The sequence below is a fragment of the Channa argus genome, chromosome 23, assembly GCF_033026475.1.
Source record: "Channa argus isolate prfri chromosome 23, Channa argus male v1.0, whole genome shotgun sequence".
Taxonomy (NCBI): domain Eukaryota; kingdom Metazoa; phylum Chordata; class Actinopteri; order Anabantiformes; family Channidae; genus Channa; species Channa argus.
Window position 1 is genome coordinate 3,638,224 of NC_090219.1, and position 21,735 is coordinate 3,659,958.

The 21,735-nt window shown below is 42.2% G+C and overlaps 1 protein-coding gene across 2 annotated transcripts; it reads left to right on the forward strand.

The window, feature by feature from the left end:
* Positions 1 to 6,101: 6,101 nt before the first annotated feature.
* On the forward strand, positions 6,102 to 18,267 carry LOC137108817 (insulin receptor substrate 2-like). 2 transcript variants are annotated; one of them, XM_067493880.1, is made up of 3 exons: positions 6,102 to 9,024; positions 9,419 to 9,918; positions 15,816 to 18,267. In XM_067493880.1, exons 1-3 carry the CDS (start codon positions 6,350 to 6,352, stop codon positions 15,818 to 15,820), a joined length of 3,180 nt encoding a protein of 1,059 aa, XP_067349981.1. In that variant the 5' UTR covers positions 6,102 to 6,349; the 3' UTR covers positions 15,821 to 18,267. The 2 variants fall into 2 exon arrangements, with proteins under 2 accessions (XP_067349981.1, XP_067349983.1); XM_067493882.1 differs by having other exon boundaries at positions 9,422 to 9,918.
* Positions 18,268 to 21,735: the final 3,468 nt, after the last annotated feature.

Sequence of the window (21,735 nt, forward strand, 5' to 3'; positions counted from 1 at the left end):
TTCCAGACTACAGAATAAAACAGTGCGCAATCTCACATTAATATATTTCCCTCAGATCTCCTCCCATCACAGTAATGTCCAATCTCCTGCCTTTGATCAAATATCTTTTTACATAAGTGCTGACTAGTCTGAAAAATAAGCTTTATATTTACCATAAGATTGGCTTCCACGGGGAGGTATTCCTGAAATCAGGTTTAACAAACTCTGAACTTAACCCTGGACTCTGAGTTGAATAACCCTGAGATGGGAAACTTGTTTTCGGGTTCCAGAAGAGCGCCTGAACAGCATTAGAAACCTCTCTTAATTAATTTAATGCACTCCACCACAACCCCACTATCCGCTTTGACCTCAATAATAAAAACATATTTTCACCTTTTTAATAGCTTCAACTTAAAAACTTGTAAAAGAAGAAACTTAATGGCAGAGCTGTGCTGCTGGATTTCATTAAATTGTACAGGTGTACCTAATAAAGTGGCCAGTGAAGCCGTCTTAACAGGCCTAAGGTTGCTTGAGAACACAATAGGTTGGCCCAAATAAATAATTGTTTGGTCGGTAGCTGGGTAAGGATTACATCAATCCATGGTCTTTTTCTAATCTCCAAAGTTGTACCGTATCATGCAACAGCGTGAGGCACTTGAAGAAGAAAAGGAACATTTGGAAAGAAGCATCAGTGCGCACGGGCTTAATGAGCCCCACTCATCTTATCGCTGCGGTTTTAAAGGCAGCACCGAGTTCAAACTGAGGTGTGGTTATTTAGTATCTGCCTGATGTCATCTGCAGAGTATTTAATTAAGGAAAACATGTTGAAAAGTTGTGCGTAATGGTACTGCGCTCTGGTGCAGCCCTTCTGAAATCACAGCTGCAGAGATTCGGTGAAGTGAAGGAGAAACCGTTCCAACATAAAACGGCTAAGGACACCTGATTGTGCCAGAATTACATTAATTTCAGTTTGATCGAGTTCCTCCTTTGAGCACGAGTCAATCATTCGTTAGGAAGCGTTTGATTAAACTACCGTTTTAGCATCATTGCTGTTTGAATTTAATGCTGCTTCACAAAACGATCCTTTCAACGCAGCAACGCTGACAACTCGATTTGCACCTCTTTATCTGAATAAACTGGTTTATTCCTCTTTCACGCGTATTTCAGGGTTAGAAAATGATGAGAGCGCTCGTCATTCTCATTAATTGCAGGTCTTGAAACATCTTTCAGCTGTATCTGTCTCTGTCTCTGCTGTTATTAATAAATTGCTGCATTAATAAATTATACACCCGACCAAGCCTCTAATTAAAATAATGCGTAAATAAGGTGTATCCGAGATACAACTGTTATTTCTTTGTATCAGATACACATTTAATAAAAGTTCACTGTGGTTAAAGGACGTGGGCCTCCATCATTAATTAAATACTTTTTCTGCTTGTACACTGTAAATTCTGCTCAATAAACCTTACCAAACCGATTGCCTTGAAAAAAAAAATCGTCAATTGAACAGCAACAGGATTTATCTGTTAAAACAATGCAAACCCATTGACTTAAAAAGATGCAGTAATGGTTAATCGTCTAAGTTTGATATTATGATTTGTTATAATGACATTTAAGTTTAAAAGCAAAATGCCAACACGTTTAAGAACATTTGGGGAGGCCAGTTTAACCCCTGGTTGGCACTAATATTATTATTCCTAATTTCTTCCTAAATTGGTCACATTATTAAAAATCCTTAATTTGTATTAATCATTTGATCATGTATTATCATTTGGAATATGTATTGATTATCATCTAATCAACGTATCACTCACTAATAAATCAGCTTCTATCATACACATCTTTATAGTCAACACATTTCTCATTTCTACCTCTTTGGTGGGAAAACTGTCATAGGCCCATGTGTGATTAAAACAGATTTTTTTCCCACTGTATCATCATCATTATTATCATCGTTATTATTTCAATTTTGTAGGTAAATTTGGGTGGCAACCCTCAAATTTCCTTTCTTTCAATTTCTTTTATTTATTTGATAGAACTTTTTAAAGAATGCAGAGCTGCACTCTACTATCTCATCATCATAACTTTATTTTCCTTTAACATACAGATGTAAACATAAAGATCAGAGCTATCAGGTCTTGCAATTTCACCAATCAGCCATCAGAGGTCAGTGGTGCTTTAGCTAAGAACTACTCCAGTAACCTCTCAGCCCCCTGGATATGTTAGTAATTATTAATAGTTAAGGTTCTTTAGTGATTGTGGTGTGATTTCAAACATGTAGCTACAATGTGTGTAAACGTTATAGTAAAGGGCAAATATAAAAAAAAAAATTGACCCCTAAAATAATATATAAGCTAAAATAACAAAAGAAAATCTTTTGTTAAAGTGAGATGCTGTGATTAATCCATTAGTTTATGAGCTGTAAAATCATTGAACCTCAAAATGATCAATTTAAGTGATGTATAAGGAAAAATGCCAAACAACGTGTTTTAGTGTATAGAATTTGAGGATATACCTACTGATCTTAATCGCTGTAAACTGAACTGCAAACAAATTATGTGAAGACATCTATTAGGACTTGATAAGATGGTAAAAGTTAACAGAAAAAAAAACAACAACCTTGGGCTCTAATCTGACCCTTCTCCTGTGACCCTCCGGTACACCTATCTGTATATGTTTACACACCGAAAAGCAGCTTTGTTGTGTCAGGATCTGGCAACCTAGAAGCTAATCCCGGAGGAGTTTATACTCCAGCCCATAATCCTCAGAAGATCTGGGAGCCTGTGCCACCAGTTAAGGTCACCAGTGAGGATCCCAGTGGGAATTTCCTCCACCTTTTGTTTTCAACACTATTCAACTGCACTCTTACATGTTAAGATGTTGTTTTTCTGTAGCTTTTGTTCCTGTTTGTCTAAAGAAATACTGTGAAAATGAACAAACCCTCTGGGAACATAATTTTCGCAAGTGCACTAGATAAAGGGGTGTGGAGAATACAAAGATCAAGTGGGTCCCAGTGTCGTAAAGCAATTAAGTAGTTAAGAAAAACTGTAAAAAAAAAAAAAAAAAGTTTTTTGGGCAGTTCACTCATTCCTGCATGTTCTCTTCGTGCATGTGTGAGTTTCCCTGAACTGAATAAACACTTACAGATAATGGATGGATGGATGGATTTTACTCATTCAGATAATTTCCGACATAAACGAGGAAGCAGTTGAATTCAAATTAATTTGTATCCTTCATTACTTTTAATAAACTGACCAGCCACCAGTCTTGTTAAAAAGTATTTAGCCATGCCTAACATGGCAGAGTAGCAGTGAAATTGCATTTTAGATATATTACATTCACAATTTGTATTACTTTCGTAATCCACTTCGATTCAGCTATTGACAATACAACTACTACCATTAATACTTCTGTTACTTACTATAGCATTACTTCTATTCCCACTAATAAATATTTCAATTCTACCACTATTATTTAACCAATTTTCAACTTGCCTCTGACTAATTTAGAATAAAATATATCTTTGCCTTTAGCTGAAAAACTCCTCCAGATGACATCACCCGGAGGAGTTTTTTATAATTAGGAGTTCATATCATGTCATCTGGAGAAGCTCTGGAAAGCAGGCTGACGACAGTTACAACCTTTATACTGTGAGCGACAAGATGACATAATCTTGACATCATTTGAAGGCTCCTTCAAATGATGTCAATTGGAGGCATTTTTTTCAGCTAGAAGAAGACAGATATTTAAATATAGTGAAGTAAGAGGGAAGTTTCATTCACATGTACCACCCAAACTAGATCCAGGTGTCCTTTAAGGGCCTACTAACGACTATTTGTTTCATATACATTTATTTTGGTCCCCTGGAAAAAGTCCTTTAACCAAAAACAAAATTTGGACACCTACAATATCTACTCATTTGGACTGAAACATCCAGAAGAAAGCCATTGAGTGGGCCCTGACTTTTCTCTTTGGTAAATCTTTTTTCAGCCAGAAACCTGACACTCAAAGCTGCAGACAATCACCTGGCAAAACGAGGAGTGATTTTCTAGGAATAAGAGAACAAGTGTCTGTCCTCAGACCTGTTCACACTGTGGGGCAGTGTAACCTTGTCTAGTTGAAAATTAACCAGCTGTGGAAAGAATCTCAAAATATTCTGCTGTGCTCGAGGAGCTCCTACTTCACTCCTGTTCCACTCTGCAGCTGTCAAACTCTGCTTGCAGTGAATAAACTCAGTTTATTTGATGTGTTGACTTATGTTCAATCTAATATCAAAAAAGACTGAATAGTATAAGCAGGATTAGGGTAATTGAGTTGTAGTGGACTTTTTCTTTTTAAAGTTGTAGCATACCTGGACGTTAATGCACTAATATGTGATCCCTGGGTTTAGTCTTGCACAGGTACAGGTTGAAATAAAGCCTGTGAGAACATATCAGTACCTCAGCTCCCATGGGCTGCCTGCAAAACATGGACTATAAGCAAAACAGTATTCAACAGGATTCTCTCAGTACTGTTGCCAAGTTATTCCACATCTTTGCCAGTTAAATGTCAACAATAATTTCTTTGTTCCTTTGTTTGTGCCCCAGGGTATTTATATCAGTGCGTTACCAAATTCTGATAGGGGTGTTTATGTTTTTTGTTCATATCTTAGATTATAGGTGGTGGCCAGTGCTGAAAACACACACAACACCCTGATGAAATAACACTTGTGCAAAAACAGAAAAATAGGCATCAACCAAATGTCAATGGGATCAAACACACCGGACATCAACAAAAGTAATAAGAACAATAGTGATTAGAGAGGGCAAGGATTACCCTTAATCTGCAGTATCTGTGTGTTTGTATAAAGGGGCAGATTTGCTCATTAATAAGGATGAAACCCCACCGGTCAACTGTACAATCCCATTCACACAGACACCTTAATGGCAGAGGTGTAATCTGCTTGTTGGGAGATTATTGTGTTTGGGTAAGGGGTGGGGGGTATGGTTGCTGGTCTGCCCCTGCAGGGACATGACTAATGATCATGAAGATCACTGGGAGAATTACTAACATAATTACCAAGCTGATCTGATGAACAGATGCCTGGGAGCTTCCTCCTGTCATCTGACAAGCTCTTCACAGCCTAATGCGGTTGCTCCCAGCACTTGTTATCATACCAATCACTGCCTTATGGTGTCTTCTGTTTGTGTCCGAATGAGATCTATATTGATGGAAGAATGCTTTTGTTGTCGTTTTGTTGTTGCGTCAATCATTTGGGGAGAGAAGTTGTGTGGAGAGTGAACCTGAGCACCCAGATGATGGCAGCATTTCTGCAGCTTGTCATTGCACACATTGGCTTGAGTCATCCCCCTCTTACTGTATCTGTGATGTTTGTTTTTCATTCAAACAGGAACATTTTGTAAATGTGCACCATAGGCATGAAAAAATATCCAATCACAAACAAGAAAAGGTCACCTCTGCTTATTGTTCCCACACAGGAAACAGAAAATAAAAACACACTTCCAAGAGATAAAGAGAACAATTATTACCATATCTAGCTACTTTTGTGGCGTCAGAGAGGAGAATAAATGGTGAGACATTGAAATTGGAAACGCAAAGTTCCAGTTGGAGAGGAATACCCACGAGTTTAAAAATAGGCCACAACACTCCTTATATAACAAGTGGGACGTCAGGCTTGTTTACAGTGCTGCTGCCTGATAAATGAATGGTTACAATCCAGCATTATGCTGCCCACTTCAAATCCTCATTAATCCAAATGGGCTCAATTGGCCTGTCAATCACATAACAAAATGTAAAAACAAAACAACAGACAGCGAATATAATTGAATGGAGGTGTAATTGCATCACATTTAGCCTATGCAACACCACCCATGTGCGTGTGAGCGTTCGTATTTGCGTACTTCTTTATTTAACAGCGGGATATGCTGGAATTCTTGCTATCGACTTGGCTTCTGATAATTTCTGTTTCTCCACGACAGAGCTGCTGGAATCGCCGGGGCGGGCTCTGCCTGCAGAGACTGGCTGAGCGAGCCAATGGGCAGCGCCGTAGCCGCGTGATGGACCGGCACAGCCCCTGGACGACGCCCCGCCCCCTATGACTCTGTGTTTTATTCTGTTTTTAGAGCAGCAGCGTCACATGTTGTTTTTCTCCAAGATCGGATCAGTCTGATCCAACTGTGCTGTGTCTTCTACCGTGGCGGACAGCGCGCACAACTATCGTCGTCTGCTATGGATTAGACAAAACTAGTAACCTTTAAAGTTGACGTCTGTGCGTTTGTTTGTTTTGTTTTTGTTTTATTTTTCGCTCAGAGTTTCTCACAGATAGAGGAGTTAACTGATCTGGAACTTAATTAAAGAGACGTTGATTGAAATGGCAAGTCCTCCGGCGACGGGAGGACATCTGTTATCTAAAGGGACGAATGGCGTGAAGAAGTGCGGATACCTGAGGAAGCAGAAACACGGACACCGGCGCTTTTTCGTGCTGCGGGAGCCCAGTGAGCGCTGTGCTGCCCGGCTCGAGTATTATGAAAGCGAGAAGAAATGGAGAAACAAGTCTGCCGCCAAACGGGTCATAACTTTGGACTCCTGTCTGTGCGTAAACAAACGAGCCGACGCTAAACACAAGTACCTCATCGCCCTCTACACCAAGGACGAGTACTTCGCCGTGGCTGCAGACAACGAGCAGGAGCAGGAGAGCTGGTACATGGTCCTGACTGATTTAATAGCTGAGGGGAAAGTGTACGACAGCCCCGCTTCCACCTCCTCACTAGTGGGCTTTGAAGAGGCCAGCTACGGACTTATTTCTCCAGCCACAGCTGCTTATAAGGAGGTATGGCAGGTCAACTTGAAATCCAAAGGCTTGGGGCAGATCAAGAACCTCATCGGAGTGTACCGGCTGTGTTTGTCCAGCCGGAACATCAGCTTTATCAAACTGAACTCTGAAACAGCTGCTGTCAGTTTACAGCTCATGAACATTCGGAGATGTGGACACTCAGACAACTTCTTCTTCATCGAGGTCGGCCGGTCAGCGGTCACGGGGCCCGGGGAGTTCTGGATGCAGGTAGAGGACTCAGTTGTGGCTCAGAACATCCATGAGACCATCTTGGAGGCTATGAAAGCCATGAAGGAGCTGTCTGAGTTTAGGCCACGCAGCAAGAGCCAGTCTGCCAGCACTAACCCCATCTCTGTGCCCACCAGACGCAACCTCAACAACCTTCCTCCAAGTCAGACGGGTCTGGTGAGGAGATCCAGAACAGATAGCATGGCTGCCTCTTCTCCAGGGAGAAAGGTAACATCCTGTCGGATAAGAACGGCCAGTGAGGGAGATGGAAGTGTGACCCGCCCTGTATCTATGTCCATATCTGTGAATGGTAGTCCCACCAGTCCCAACTCTGGTAATCACCTCAGCAGGTCTCACACCCTCAGCAGTGGCCGCACCTGCAGAATGTTAGAGTCCTCCTCCAACCTGCATCACAGCCGCTCAATGCCAGTGTCCAACTCCCCTCCAGCTGCCTCCAGCCCCATCAGCATGTCACCCAGAGGGGGAGCTGGCATCTCCACTCCTGACAAAATAAGAGGCCCTTTCAGCTGCAGTGCCTCCATCTCTGGCTCCCTTAGTGACACTGGCTTCATGCTATGTGATGATTACAGCTCCAGCCCAGGTGAAACCAGATTCCTTACCCTGACACGCAGTGATACCCCTGACTCCTTGTCCAGCACACCTCCATCCCGCGACAACAGTGATCCTTGTGGGTACATGATAATGGAGGGGGCCAGTGGCAGCAGGTTGGGCAGTGAAGTACTGTTTGACAAGGCTTACAGGAAGAGAACGCACTCCCTCACCACACCACGTCAACAGAGGGTGGTGGCACCGCTGTCTTCAGCTTCCCTTGATGAACACACTCTCATGAGGATGGCCCATGGACAGAATCCTCACTCTGCCTCGCCCAAAGTTTTCTACCCAGAGGACTATGGAGACGTAGAAATTGGTTCATCCAGGAGCTCCAGCAGTAATCTTGGCGATGATGGCTACATGCCAATGACGCCAGGTGTAGCTCCCCAGTCTGGCAAGATAGACAACTATGTGCCCATGAGCCCCATGTGTGTCTCAGCACCAAAGCAGATTGTGAACCCTAGGGTGCATCCTCAGGGTGCTGCCAGCAGCACCTACAAAACCAACTCTCCCTGTAGCAGCTCCCTGGAAGACAATGGCTACATGAGAATGTGGTGTGGCTCCAAATCCTCCATGGAGAGCCCAGAAAGGCATGGTGAATATATGAACATGTCTCCTGGAAACCCACCTCCACTCCACACCCCACCTGACTACAACATAGGCCTGATAGCTGAACCTGCATTAGTGAGGCCCTCTTACCAGAGCGGTTCCCTGACATTACCTGCTAAACCCCAGACCTCCAACAATGAAGATAACAGCCAGTATGTGTTGATGAGCCCTCAAAGTTTGAGGCAAAGGATGGGGGAGTCAGACTATTATTCAGTGATGCACCCCAACACTCCTCAGACATCTCCACTCAGCCCCTCTGTGCCCTCTCCAGTCAGGCACACCCGGGCGGATATCATGTCCTACAGAGGGAGGCTGGGCAGGCCGAACAGGCTATCCCTGGACACCCTGAGGACCCTGCCCAGCATGAACGAGCACCCCCTGCCCGGAGAGCCCCGGAGCCCTGGAGAATACATTAATATAGACTTCAATGGCACCACATTCTCCCCACCCTCCATTGTTTCTACAGAGAGCCGGTCTTCATCTTTGGCCTCCAGCAGTGGGGGTCCAGGGAGGTCCTCTCTGACAGACTACATAAACCTGGAGCTTGGCTCACACTCACTCAAGGAGGCTGACACTCCTGTTGAGCATCTGGATGCTCTCCCAGAGTTGTCCATGTGCCCCTGCTCACAGGAGGATGGAGTGTACCATCTGGAGAGTGAGAAGGGGTCTCAGGGCCTTGGGGAGGAGGTGAAAAATGACTACACTGAGATGACATTTGGGCTGACCAGCTCACCCCCTCAGCTCGTCCCTCAGAACACTGCAAGGTTTGTTTATGTTGGTTTTTATTTATTTCAAACAGTCAGGCTGAAAAGAGTGATTCCATACACATCACATGCATTTAAAATCTCTGATTGTATATTTTTAATCTATGAATAAATGTAGAATATCAAATAAGGATCAACACTGATAATGCCAGTCCAGGTATAAGAGAAAATCACTGATTCATTTCCTTTATTAACTCAATACTGATCCAAAAGGAGTTGGTGGTAACAAGACTTTTGAAGGTTTTTGAATCTTTAATACTGCATGTAAAGTAAATATCCTTTACATTTTAATATTTCTCTTAAACATATTTTTGGTCAGTAGCTCAGTAGTCTCTTCTATAAATGCAGTGTGGAAATTACTTGTTCCTAAACATCTTTTTATTTTATTATCAAGCAGCCAGAGCAGCAGGGAGAGGAGACTCTCTCTGGAGGACCAGGGAGTCCCAGAAGCCATTGGGGTCTTCCTTCTAGGAGGAAGCTCTTCCTCCACGGTGGACCCTGACTTCTCCGCCAAGGTAGTCCGGGCAAACCCACAGGGCCGTCGCCGCCACAGCTCCGAGACCTTCTCTTCCACTGCTACGGTGACCCCGGTGTTCCCTTCGTTCGCTCGTGGGGATACAGTAAAGAGGCACAGCTCAGTGGAGAACATCTCATCCCGGAGCAGTGAGGGCTCAGACGAGGAGTATAGCAGCCCGGTGAACCACCAGAGCTTGGCTGGCTACGCAAATGGACTGAACTACCTTGCCTTGAACCTGCTGGACAACAGGGATGTGGAGAAGTGTGAGGAACTGGTTGGCTTCAAACCCACCAGCAGCTGCAAAGGGGGTATCAATGGATTACACAGCACACCATATGTCTGCTTGGGGTTCAAGGAGGCTGCAACCACTGTCAAAGGTGAGTTCGTGTCAAATGTGTTACTGGTAAATAATCCATGTCAATTTTTAGCTTGGAAATTAGATTGTTTTGAAGAGCAACTGTTTTTGCAAAGTCTGAAATTGCTTTTTTTTTTATGACCAGAACAGATTAGTTTTACTGCTTAGACCATGTGAGAGTGGCTTTAAAATACCAGAGACTTGGTAAACATGCATTTCCTCTAAATTCAAATTCAAATTCAAACTGGCTGTGAGTAGGTGGTGCAGATGCTGCCTTCAGATGTTCTTCCTAAACTCCTTTTTTTGAGTGCTTGCAGAGTAGCTTACTTTTGGAGCTACAATTACTTTGGCAGTGTAATAACCAAATACAGGCATAAATACGTGGAGGAGAGTTACAGTTACTTCTAAATTCCTTTCAAAGATTTTGTTTTTTAAAGATTATTTTCAAAGCAGTGATTAAAGCATTTCCCATATCCCATGAACGCAGCAGAGGCTGCTGTGAAACGTGACCAGGCTGAGAGCTCTGAAGTAAACAAGCACCATGACGGAGCAGGAGGCTGCTTTATTGCTGCTGGTGTGGGTAGTAGACTTCAGAATTCCACCTACGCTTATTATGAATGGAACTTTTATTTTTTGTACAAAATATCCAAAAGGATGGATAAAGATTTGTTATAAACAGTGAATGTGAAATCAGAGGCTGCTTAACTGATAGTTGGGGCTTCCTGTCTGTTGTAATATGACACTGAGACATGGAGATTTCGAGTTGTTGTTTTTCATTTGGGTAGGCATTAGGATGTGTTGCACATTGATGCGACCTCTGTAGACCCACCATGCCATGATCAATACCATGTCCCAGAATATCCCAATGAGAAAATAAAGCTGTGGTGTGGGACAGCAGGCGGTGTAAACAAACAGGGACAATCTAGAATGTTGACATTAAAGCAAAGTGTGACCCACCCTGTCCCAGAGGAGTACATTGAACACAGCGGGCGAGCGTGTTTGTGAGCACATACAGGAGTGGGCGTATACGGCAGGGGTTGTATTTTGACATGTGAGGCCCAGCACAAGTGAATATGTGTTTGTGTCCTTGCAAGCAGCAAGGGGGAAACAACAAAACGGGGCAACAGGTAACTGGATGTCATTGACCACATTCCTGGCAGATCGGCTTTGAAAAATTGCTGTGAGAGAGCCCTGTCTTTGTCCCTTGCTTTATTTGGCCCACAAGGCTCCTGTGTTTGGAGACGGGAGTCTCACTGGTCTGCTGCATTCTTGCAGACCTTCATTTTCAGCTACATGTTCCGTGAAGGTTTTTCACCACGGAGTGGGAGGGGAAAAAGAGTCAGGCACATACATGCAGACTGTAGCACGTACACATGCAGAGCAAGTTATGTGTTTTCTTTTTCCTTCCAGGAATCTTTTTTCTTTTTCCAGTGGTGTAGCCTGAATCCGTGATCACTTGGCAGAGATGTGCAGAAAGCATAAGAAAGGGAACTATGTTGTTTTCCACTGCTGCTTGCCTCACTGTTTGTGGGAGAGCGAACGAATGTGTGCATAATGGAGCAGGATGACACGTGCACTGTGCTGCCCTTCTGCCTCATTAGGCTGTTTACTTAGCAGAAGAAAGACAAGCAGAGAGGGGGCGGGGGGAGTGGTAAAAAGAGAAGGCCAGGGTTGCTTTAAAGCAACAAACAAACTCATTGCTAAGGCCTCCCCTTCGATCAAGGTGCATTCTGGGAGCCTGTAATGGCAGACCTGATCACTTGTTTACGCATTCAGTCCAGCTGCTGTGAGTGGCAAAGCAGGGTGAAGGAGGACAAAGTGCGTTGGGATTTTTGGCACTGCGCCCCAGTGGCAGAACCCTTTGATTTTGTGTTTATCAGGACATCACGCTGAGCCCCTGGGACCACGTGCCACCCTGACCCAAAAGGTTTTTATTCCAGCCAACCACCTCCATGCCTTGACTCCACCGATTAGTTTACCCTCTAAGTGAAATGTCATTTGGCTGGAATGAAAACCTGCTGACACCGGGGTCAGGGTAACATCTGGCTGGATGCCACCGCTCTGGAGGAAGATGCGCCTTGTTTGTCAAGATCAAAGCACAGGCGCTGCTGCCCCATGGAACTTAGCATTTACCCCCCCCAGACCCATGTCACAACCCCTGTCTGTGTGAAATCTGATTCAACTAAACCCTACAGTAATAAACTTTTGACAGCTGGGTTGTTTTTGTTTGTTTGTTTGTTTTTGGTGCTTCACCTGCAGTTAGCTTAGATGTCTTAATACCTGGCATAAGGGTCAGGTGTATGTTTACCTCTTGTTTTTTGTCAGGAGGCCAACACATGTGACTTGGAGGTGGTGTTTACCTCTACTCTAACCTGAGCTGCCCGTCTCTCTTGGCTTGCTGCAGCTCAGCCAGGTGGATGTTCTGTACCAGACCCAGATTAGCCAAGTCAGCCGTCTCAGTTTCCACCTCCTCGTCTGACTAATACCTTTATCTGACGGCCACTGCTTCCTCTTTGACAATTCATAAAGCTTTATTAGCACAGTGAGGCCATACCTACTACTGTTAGAGTTAGACACCAGTTTTCTCTGGAAGGGGGAAAAATGGGTAGGAGGGGTCCAAGACAAGATAAACCCTGCTGTGACACTTGGAGTCCCTACTGAGTGCTAGAGGCAGATGGCCACACTCCAGAGAGCAAGTGTGTGAGGGAGTGTAGTTGGAGACAAAAAGGAAGTGGAATGGGTGTGTGTGTGTGTGTGTGTGTGTGTGTGTATTAGGGGTATATTGGGGAGGGGGCGAAACCTGCCGTGCTAGGCTATCTTCACACACATGCAAACACACTTTACACAGATTTTCCTGGCTGCTCTCACAGTAGCACATGCATTAGAAAACGTCTCTTACTCTAAGCCTGCCAGTAGAAGAGACTGTCATAAGGTTTGTTTTGATGCAGAGACGGAATTGGAGAAGAGCCCTGTTTCCGAACCCTAATTTATGAAACACACACACACATGCACAGCCTTGCATGTTACATCATCACTTATTTTTGTTCAGTTTCCTCTTTTCATGTTTTTTACTGAAGCTGTAGACACTACTGTATCTACGCAGCAGCAGCAGTTGGAAACACTAAACATGTTCATTTGCTGATGTTTTAAAGTTTGGATGAATAACTACTTGATGTTGATCTAGGAAGGACAGGAGTCTCCCTGTGCAGCCACAGGGCAAGTCAGATGCGTTCATAAGATGCATCACATTGAAAATGTTTCAAATGAGGCAACATGACAGAATTCAGAACCCAAAATTTCAGACATGTGTGATGTGGCATGAAACTCAGAACCTTCAGTTTTCTAGAGTGTTGTTCAGACAATCTGATGACATATTGTTGGCTGCCTCACCAGACATTTATGTATAAAAGCTGCAATAATTTATGTTTATTGTATCCTCTTTAGATTTTCCACATTTTGTTCAGACATTTGAGGAATTATCCCTAAATGTGACCACTGTTTTTATTTATCATCCCAATTGAGTGCCTTTTTTGCCTCCCTGCACTGTGCGACTAGCACACATTCACAAATTACAAACTCTAAAATGGGTTATTTACATCCACGTCAGAGAGGCATTGAAGCCGAAATCCTGCAAATGTAACAATACAAAGCAAAGAGCCGGAGCAGGAAATCCAGACATGCCGCGTTACTTGATATATAGAGAACAAACATGCACACGTAACACCGCAGGCTCCTGTGTCAGAGTTTCCAGCCTGTGTGTGTGTGTGTGTGTGTGTGTGTGTGTGTGTGTGTGTGTGTGGTAGCACAGGGAAGAGGAGGAGGAGGAGGAGGAGGAGGAGGAGGAGGGGGAGGGGAGGGGGCTAAAGTAGGCCAGGATGTTCCAGACAGAAGCGCTAGCTGTTAGATAAATGCGTGGCCAGCGTTCCCCACATTTAGCCAGCCAGGGCTCCAGATGAGATTACAGCCTCTGCAGGCGAGATTAGACAGCCAGGGGACAGATGAGCAAGAGCCAGCGGCTACTCCATGGACAGCAGCTGGGGAATACATAATGCAAGGTGTGCGCATTAGTTCACAGTAGCCTGTGCAGATTTGTTATTGAGTACAAATCAAGCAAAGATCAACAGAAATCTCTGTGGATATTGGCAGTCAAATCACTGAATCACATAATTGACTTATCATATGTACATTTACAGATAGAGGCTGATGTTTGAATAGAAAATTACATAAAATACAGGGACTTATGTCATTTAGTGACTTAACATCATAATGTCCTCATGACTTTTCTGTTCATGTTCATCATGTGAAAGTAGGCTTCCAAAGATAACTGTCGTGATATTTAGAGATATAATGTAGTACTTTTTTTTTTAAGGGTGACATCTTCAAACATCTTTCGGGAACTAAAAGAAACAGTTTGGAGAAGTTTATCAGTGTTAACAGTTATAAAAGATTCCCAGAAAACCATGACATGACATACCCCAGCGTCTGTCATCTCCACACAAACACACACACATTGAGTTTTGGAGCCGCCCTCACAGTGGGACTTCAGCCCTTTCTGAAAACTTCCACTTGACCCACTTGACACTCAAACTCTCACACACACACACATAATCAACCAAGACCATAATCACCATTCAAATATATAGACACCACAACTATGGCCATAATTATCACATATTTGGTGCAGCAATCACAGTTGCTCAGTGTATTGATAATATCAGAGATGCCTCAGTGCTGCTAGTTGATCCTCTTCTGCTCAGTGTGTGTCCATAGCAACACAGCAGCACAACAGGAGACCCCCAGCCCCAAACACTCTGCATGCTAGATTATGTAATTACTACCGTTGCCAACCAGGCTCCCACTCTCACACCTCCCCCAGCCTCCCTTTTAAGAGCTTTCCAGGCAAAACAGCTGGTGTGTTATGAGCACAAAATGACAAAGTACAGTATCTGAAGCCTACAGTACAAAATCTATTCCTAATGCATACACACAATAAGCAGACCAAATAACCATTAAAGACAAAAAATGCACATTAAAAAAAACTGAGTTTGAACGTCACTTGTGCTTGTGTGTGTGTGTGTGTTCACCACTGGCTGTTATTCAGGCTTATTTTCAGGAGTGTCAAATTATTGTGGCACAGTAGAAAAGGCTAATCTGCGTCTGTGAATGAGATCACACTGTACAGTACGAGACTCTGGTCCCAAATCTCTGATGTCTGCCGTCTCAAAGGTCTGCTTTGTTGCCCCTGGCGTTGTTTTTGGGGAAAATAATCCGACTAAAAACTGGGGTTTAATCAACCACACATACTGTATGAAGCACTTCTGTAATGAAAAGAGCTCTGAACACCTGTTGTACCCGTTACATACTCAGTTAGAATTTTCAAATGAGTGAAAATAAACAAACTAAAAAAAGATTTCAACTCACTAAATATATTTGTTAGAGATGTTAAAATAGTTTAATGTCATTGGATGTTCTGAAATAATAAAGGTACCCTGTGGTGAACAATAATGATGCCATGGAGCACTGATTTTATCGTGTTCGGCTAATGGAGAGTTGATGTGCCCAGGCAGCAAAGAAGACTGCAAGCCAGACTACATTAGTAAATAAGGAATTAACTCATTTTAAAAAAAAACTACTTTGCATACATTTTGTGAAGAAGTAAATGCATTTGACAGTTATTAGACCTCGAGGATACCCACCATGCATTTTGATATATAACAACACAAACAATTCACAGTGCAGCTTCAAGTCTTTTGTTATGTCACCATTGTTGATTAATAGTTATTTGTCCCAGATATGCTGATGCAAATACTCAGCTTTTTTTTTAACTGTTAAATCGGACTATAGGATGAATTGTAGCATCTAAAGTAAAATATCTTTTTCCTCTAACTCTCTTTTTTTCTCTTTTGTCATCTCTTGCAGACTGAGTGACTACTCTGTCCTCTCATTGGCGTCTTCACCAACCTGCTGCTGAGAAAAACAAATTTACGTTCCCTTTCACTCGGAGTCTGTGGCCCCAAAAACACCGTCTGGACCCTCAGCAACACAAACGCAGACACACTTAGGAAGCAAGCAGGTCACCATCTATGCATGTTATGAAGTTGCTGAAAGCAGGACCGGTGTGTTTGTGTCCTGTGGAGCAGGTGGATGTATGTGTGTGCGTGTGTGTGTTATGTAGTGGTGTGTCTCATGTTCACTCCTGTGCTTGAGGCCATTTCTCCTGTGACCCAAATTTTGGCACTAGCACAGAAGCAAAGATAGCCAGACAATAACAAATCTCTAATTGCACCCAGATTCTATTTATTTACTTTAGAGTAGTTCTGTGACAGTGTGTGTGTGTGTGTGTGTGTGTGTGTGTGTGTGTGTGTGTGTGTGTGTGTGTGTGTGTGTGTGTGGCTCTGAGACAAAGTACGACCAACTGGTACGTCAGTGAACAACAAAATCTGCCATGAAAATGGCACAGTAGTGAGGATACCAAGGTACACTGAAAAATTAACTATATTTAGATTAGATATTCTATTTATTTTTATTTTTTGGAAGATGAATGTCTGATAAGACCTACCCAATGCCTTAATGTCTATACTGTCCTTGTTTTCTACGAAGTGAGAGATAAATATTCTATTACAGTATCTCTATTTGGACCTGTATCTCTATATTGTTATTCTCTTGTTTGAAAAAAGCCTAGATATCATTTAAGTATATTATTTCAGAAATGTACAGTACAGGCTGCTTGAGATCTGATTTATCGTATTGACATTAAAGTATTTTCTTAATTACTAATTTCTTATTTATTCTAACCTAGTTTATTTTTTGTCCAATCAAAGCGCTGGACTTAAAGAAATATATTTATAAATGTCTTCAAGAGTTCTGCATGTCTTTATTGCTCGGCTCGGACCTCTCGACACCAGGTATCTGAATGCACTGTACCTCCCGCAGTTCCTCAGTCACTTGAGCCTAAAAACCTCAAACACTCCTACCTTCAAACCTACGGCCTGCCGTCAGGGTCGACGCAGGCCGCCCTGCTGTGATATCATTTGGCGGTACACCTGTCTAGTTGAGAGGATAATGGTGGGGTGGAGCCTGATTTAAAATGTTGATTGGGGTCCAGTGGAGATGGTTTCTGGTAAACTAACGAGTGCTGATATGAAGGGGAAAGGGCTGTCGGGACTGCTGCATAAGCATCGGGGGCAGGAGGGTTCAGCAACACAGAAAAAGTCAAATAAGAGAGGCCAACAGCCACATCTGGCACCACGATGGATGTTCAGTAGAGAGCCAGCTGTCTAAAATATATAACAGCATTAGCTGGCTAAACAGAATTATGTAATGTTACATGTTAAAGCAAGGCTGAATGTACCAGCAGGAAACACAACATACATACACAACGATTACTAACTAATCAATTCAACCAGTCTTAATCATTAGCTGCTGGTCATAACAGGCCAAGTGAGAAAAGCAGCACAACCCCTGAACCTCCAACATGAGCGTCAGACGGTCAGTTACCTTACAGCCTTCTCATCCTGACTCCCGACTGACTCACAACCCCTTTAGTTAGTGTACAGTAGATTGTAAAACTTCAAAACCCTGCGTGAATGTATCGCTGAGCTCAGATGTAATGTGGGAAATGGTTGTGACAGTGTTGAATAATATTGGAGCTGTACCATGCTGTGGTATCTATTTATCTTCAGAGGCTTGAATGTGTATATTGTGTACATAGAAAGAATTTAACTAAAAGAAAATCTATAGAAAAGATATAGAGTACTTAGATTTGACCTATGTTGCAATGATATTCCTGTATAAAGATTTTGGCTACACCTTTTTAAAAGGGGTATGGGTTGTTTTTTTTTTGGGGGGCTGTACAGTGTATTGTATGCTTCTCTCCCTCACAGTCTCTGACTAAATGAAAAAAATTACTCTGTCTATTTTATTATAGTTTATTAAATTGCCTTGTTGACACACTTTACCTAATGGCATATGCAATAGTGACATAAATCCAATCTAGTTTACAACCGTGGTACCAAATGTAACTTTTTTCTTTTTGTGACGACTAGAAGTCGTTTTGCTCCTTGTACATTTTTCTTTCTGCCAAGTTTTTTTTTTTTTTTTTTTTTTTGCTTGGAACTTTGTTCTTGACATGTTTCAAAGTGATTTTCCCATGTCTGTGTCCATGGACACGTTCTTCTTTTACAGATTGATTTTGGATTAACTCCATTTTGAATGTGTCCTTGTCTTCCATTGTACATATTTCAATTTACTGTTCATTGTGATGCTCACGACATGATTATAATGATTTATAAATTCTGGTAGTTGGGTATTGCTTTTGTCTGTATTAATTAAGGATAGCAACCTAAAAAATAAATGAATTTATTTAAAGAGATCCAACTTTGTCTTAGTTTTTTGTTTTCCACAGGCCTTATTATGGTCTTCACAATACAATGATAGTATTGAAAATGAAAAAATGTGATCATTAACAAACAATAATCTAATAATACTAAAATTGAATAGGGATGTTCAACAACTGAGAAGGAAATCCTGGTGTTTCTCCGTACACGAGGAGCTAAGCCCTTCACTCTTTGTATCAGAGAGGCTGAGGCAGGAAGCTCCTTCTGAATCAATGACGTCCTGCCTCACCACATTGGTCATGTGCAGATATGAAGGACTTTAATGCAGTACATAAAAATTCAAACAATTCGCTTAAATATTAAAAAACACTCATTTTCAATATTAAAACCATGTAGTTTTGTTTTCTACAACTTTGAGGCAACAACTGCGAACTCCATTATGAATACATTTCATACTTTACTTACACGACAGTAGTTTCTTCTCACCATAGTTTCAGGCAAAAAGCTAAATATTTTCTAAAATTTCCCAAATGACCAGGAATACTGCAAAATATATGTTCAGAACATTCTGTAGCTTTGGACAGTTTTTTTTTTTACTGCTTTTTACAATCCCACTTATAGCTTTTGACAGAAAGGTCTTAAATTTCATCCCATTTCCCTTCTGGATTCATATAAACTCATATTAATAGTGGTTCTATGGGAGGGTCAGTTCACTGATCCAGACTGAAATATCTCAAAAACCATCAGATAGATGATTTTGTTTTTTACATTTACTTGACAGTTTTTGATGCATCCCACCAGAATAAACACTTTTGATGACCCTTTACTTTTCCTGTACTAATATCATCAATAGTTTTTTGACCAAATACATAATGGCATCCTCATCAGCCTGTCAGAATTATGGCTGTGAGCATATTAGCAATTAGCTCATAAATGAGCCAATTTTGAAATTGCCTCACTGTATTTCACAAAGATGAATAAATCTCTACTTTTTGTGTCCTTTTCTTTTTGCTCACGTAGAAATAACATGCTGCTCCCATTTTACACACATTAATTTAATTACTCACCTTGGGACTCACTCAGTGGGTCCCTTCGAGACACTTATTATGAAAATGAGCAGTTACACACAGTGTGGCTGTAATACATTTGTGATGGTTTAATATTCTTTATGGGTAGCGCTTCACCAAGTTTCCATCCATCCAGTACAGACTCACACACACACAAGCAGCCACTGAGGGCACACCTCTAGCTGCCGTCTATTAATTAGAAGTATGAGACAGTCAGTGGGGCTTTGCTCTGCTGCCAGGCAGCCTTACATAAGAACCCACCACCCGGCCACCAGTGCGGACAAAGTGTTCCTCTCGCCTATCTGCACTGATTGTCTCCCTTCCCTTTTTCTCCAAGTGTACAGGCACACTTCTGCTTTAAAATCACAAAAACAAGTCTGCGTTGTACAAATCTTTTGTTGTTTGACGAGACAGCTTACTAAAAGAAGTGTGTCAGTGAATTTCTCGTGCACAACAACAGTTAAGGTTTCTTAAATACAGTTTACAGGATGCTCCTTTGAAGTGACTCTCTGTGTGTGGACGTGTGGGTCTATTTGGTCTATTCCTGGATGGCCTCAATTATTCCCAAATTTAGAATCACGTTCACAATCACATGCTTGTACACACACACTCAGGCAAGCAGGAATTTATCATGGCTGAGATGCTGGAGTCATGGAACCTGTGTTATCATCATGTGATTTAGAGATTTGATTTTCTCAAACTTGTGGCATTTGTTGTGACTGTTAAAGTCTTTGAAGAACAGGAAATGTGTTGTAATCACTTTCCACTGTAAAGGAAATCATTTATTTATTTTTTTGCACAAATTATGTGAACAGTAATCTGAAAAACCAAGGCCACGTGTCATGGAAATAGTCATGTGAAACTCCACTTGTACACTTCAGAACTTGATGCACTGTACTGTACCTTGTAACAGTGTTTGTGTGTGTGTGTGTGTGTGTGTGTGTGAGTGTGTGTGGTATGTGCTATAGATGACAAGCATGTGATGGGGTCTCAGTGAGCGAATGGCTGTTATTTGGCAGCCTCGTCCACTTTGTGTTCCACTGGGCCTCGCTGCCAGCTTGTTGCCATGCAGGGTTGTGGCTCTTGAAGTGATTGGGAGACGCTGGCCCCATTATTTCTCCCTGAATCAGCCTAAGGAGGGCTTCAGTCGGTCTCATTGAACTCTGCCACGCAGCAGCAGCAGCAGCAGCAGTAGGGCGGAGCGTTGACCCACTTACAGTAGCCAGCTTTGGCTCTTCACAGAGGGGACGACAGAGGCACGCACAGTCCTTCTGATCCCACATGAAAACATAACATACTGACATATATTACAAAAGTACTACATTGCAACAAATACTTGAAGTGATATTGATATTGATTGGGGTTGTTGATGAGTTGAGAATAGAAATTTTCTACTGTACTGTACTGCCAAAGTTTTCCTATTTGTCCTGCAGAAGATGAATTACATTTGATCATCTGAGAACAGCTGAGTCTATAGACCAACAGTGTAGGCTATAGTTTGCATGTATAAGCATGTGCAATCCTGGATAGTGGGAGCAGTGATACTAGTGCTGCATAGATCCTCGCTGCAACATTGACCACAACTTAACCTCTGCATCCATATCAGGCATGACTACCAGTAGCCCTCGCATTACAAGAATAAAAAGTACAAGAAAAAAATGAAATAACAAAAAAAGGGGAAAGAAGATCACAGTGTGTGGATGGGGCAACTCATAAAAGAACCAGGTGCTGTTTGTAAGCACAATCTGAGCAAGAACCTTTTATGATTAGGTGAAGGTGAAAGAACAGATGAGACTGATGAGAACATGATTATTTTCTATGTTGCTGGACAGATGATAATTTTTACTTGATGATGGTGCTACAATCACCAAAAGTTGGTATAATGTAAAAATGCCCAACAAATTAGTCTAAATGATTTGGATATGGGTGTTCTGTTTAAAACAAGATACAACAGGCTGTCCTTTTCTTGGTCTGTTTTACGCAATAATCAGCACATCTCTACAAAACATCTTACAAAAGTGAGTGTGTGTGATTGTGAGTGTGAACTGGTGGATAAGAAGCAGTGTAAAGCGCTTTGAGTGCCAATAGGTAGAAAAGCGCTATATCAGTGCAGACCATTTACCATTTAAACCAGAATGAACAGCAACGTCACATACATTTAATCAAGAAATGTCTTATCACACTGCCAGTAAATCATTAATATTCTTTTGGTGTTTGCATTTGCAGGCTGGGGGCTGCTCAGCAGGGGGAGGCCTACCAAAAATTAAAGGTTGGGAATCACTGCTCTACTGGATCCCTTAACCTGACATGGAAATTGTTTTGGCCACTTGGTTTCTAGGAAAACCCCACAGTGTGCTAAACACACACAACCTTTGTATAAACAGTACCACCTTTAAAATGTTGTTGTTGGATGGGTGGAGTGCTTTGGATTAAAGA

What these genes read in the sequence shown, in the direction of transcription:
- LOC137108817 (XM_067493880.1), top strand. Translation starts at nt 6,350, where the DNA reads ATGGCAAGTCCTCCGGCGACGGGAGGACATCTGTTATCTAAAGGGACG. An exon ending in GTCCCTCAGAACACTGCAAG is followed by an intron (nt 9,025 to 9,418) that starts GTTTGTTTATGT and finishes TTTATTATCAAG; the next exon opens with CAGCCAGAGCAGCAGGGAGA.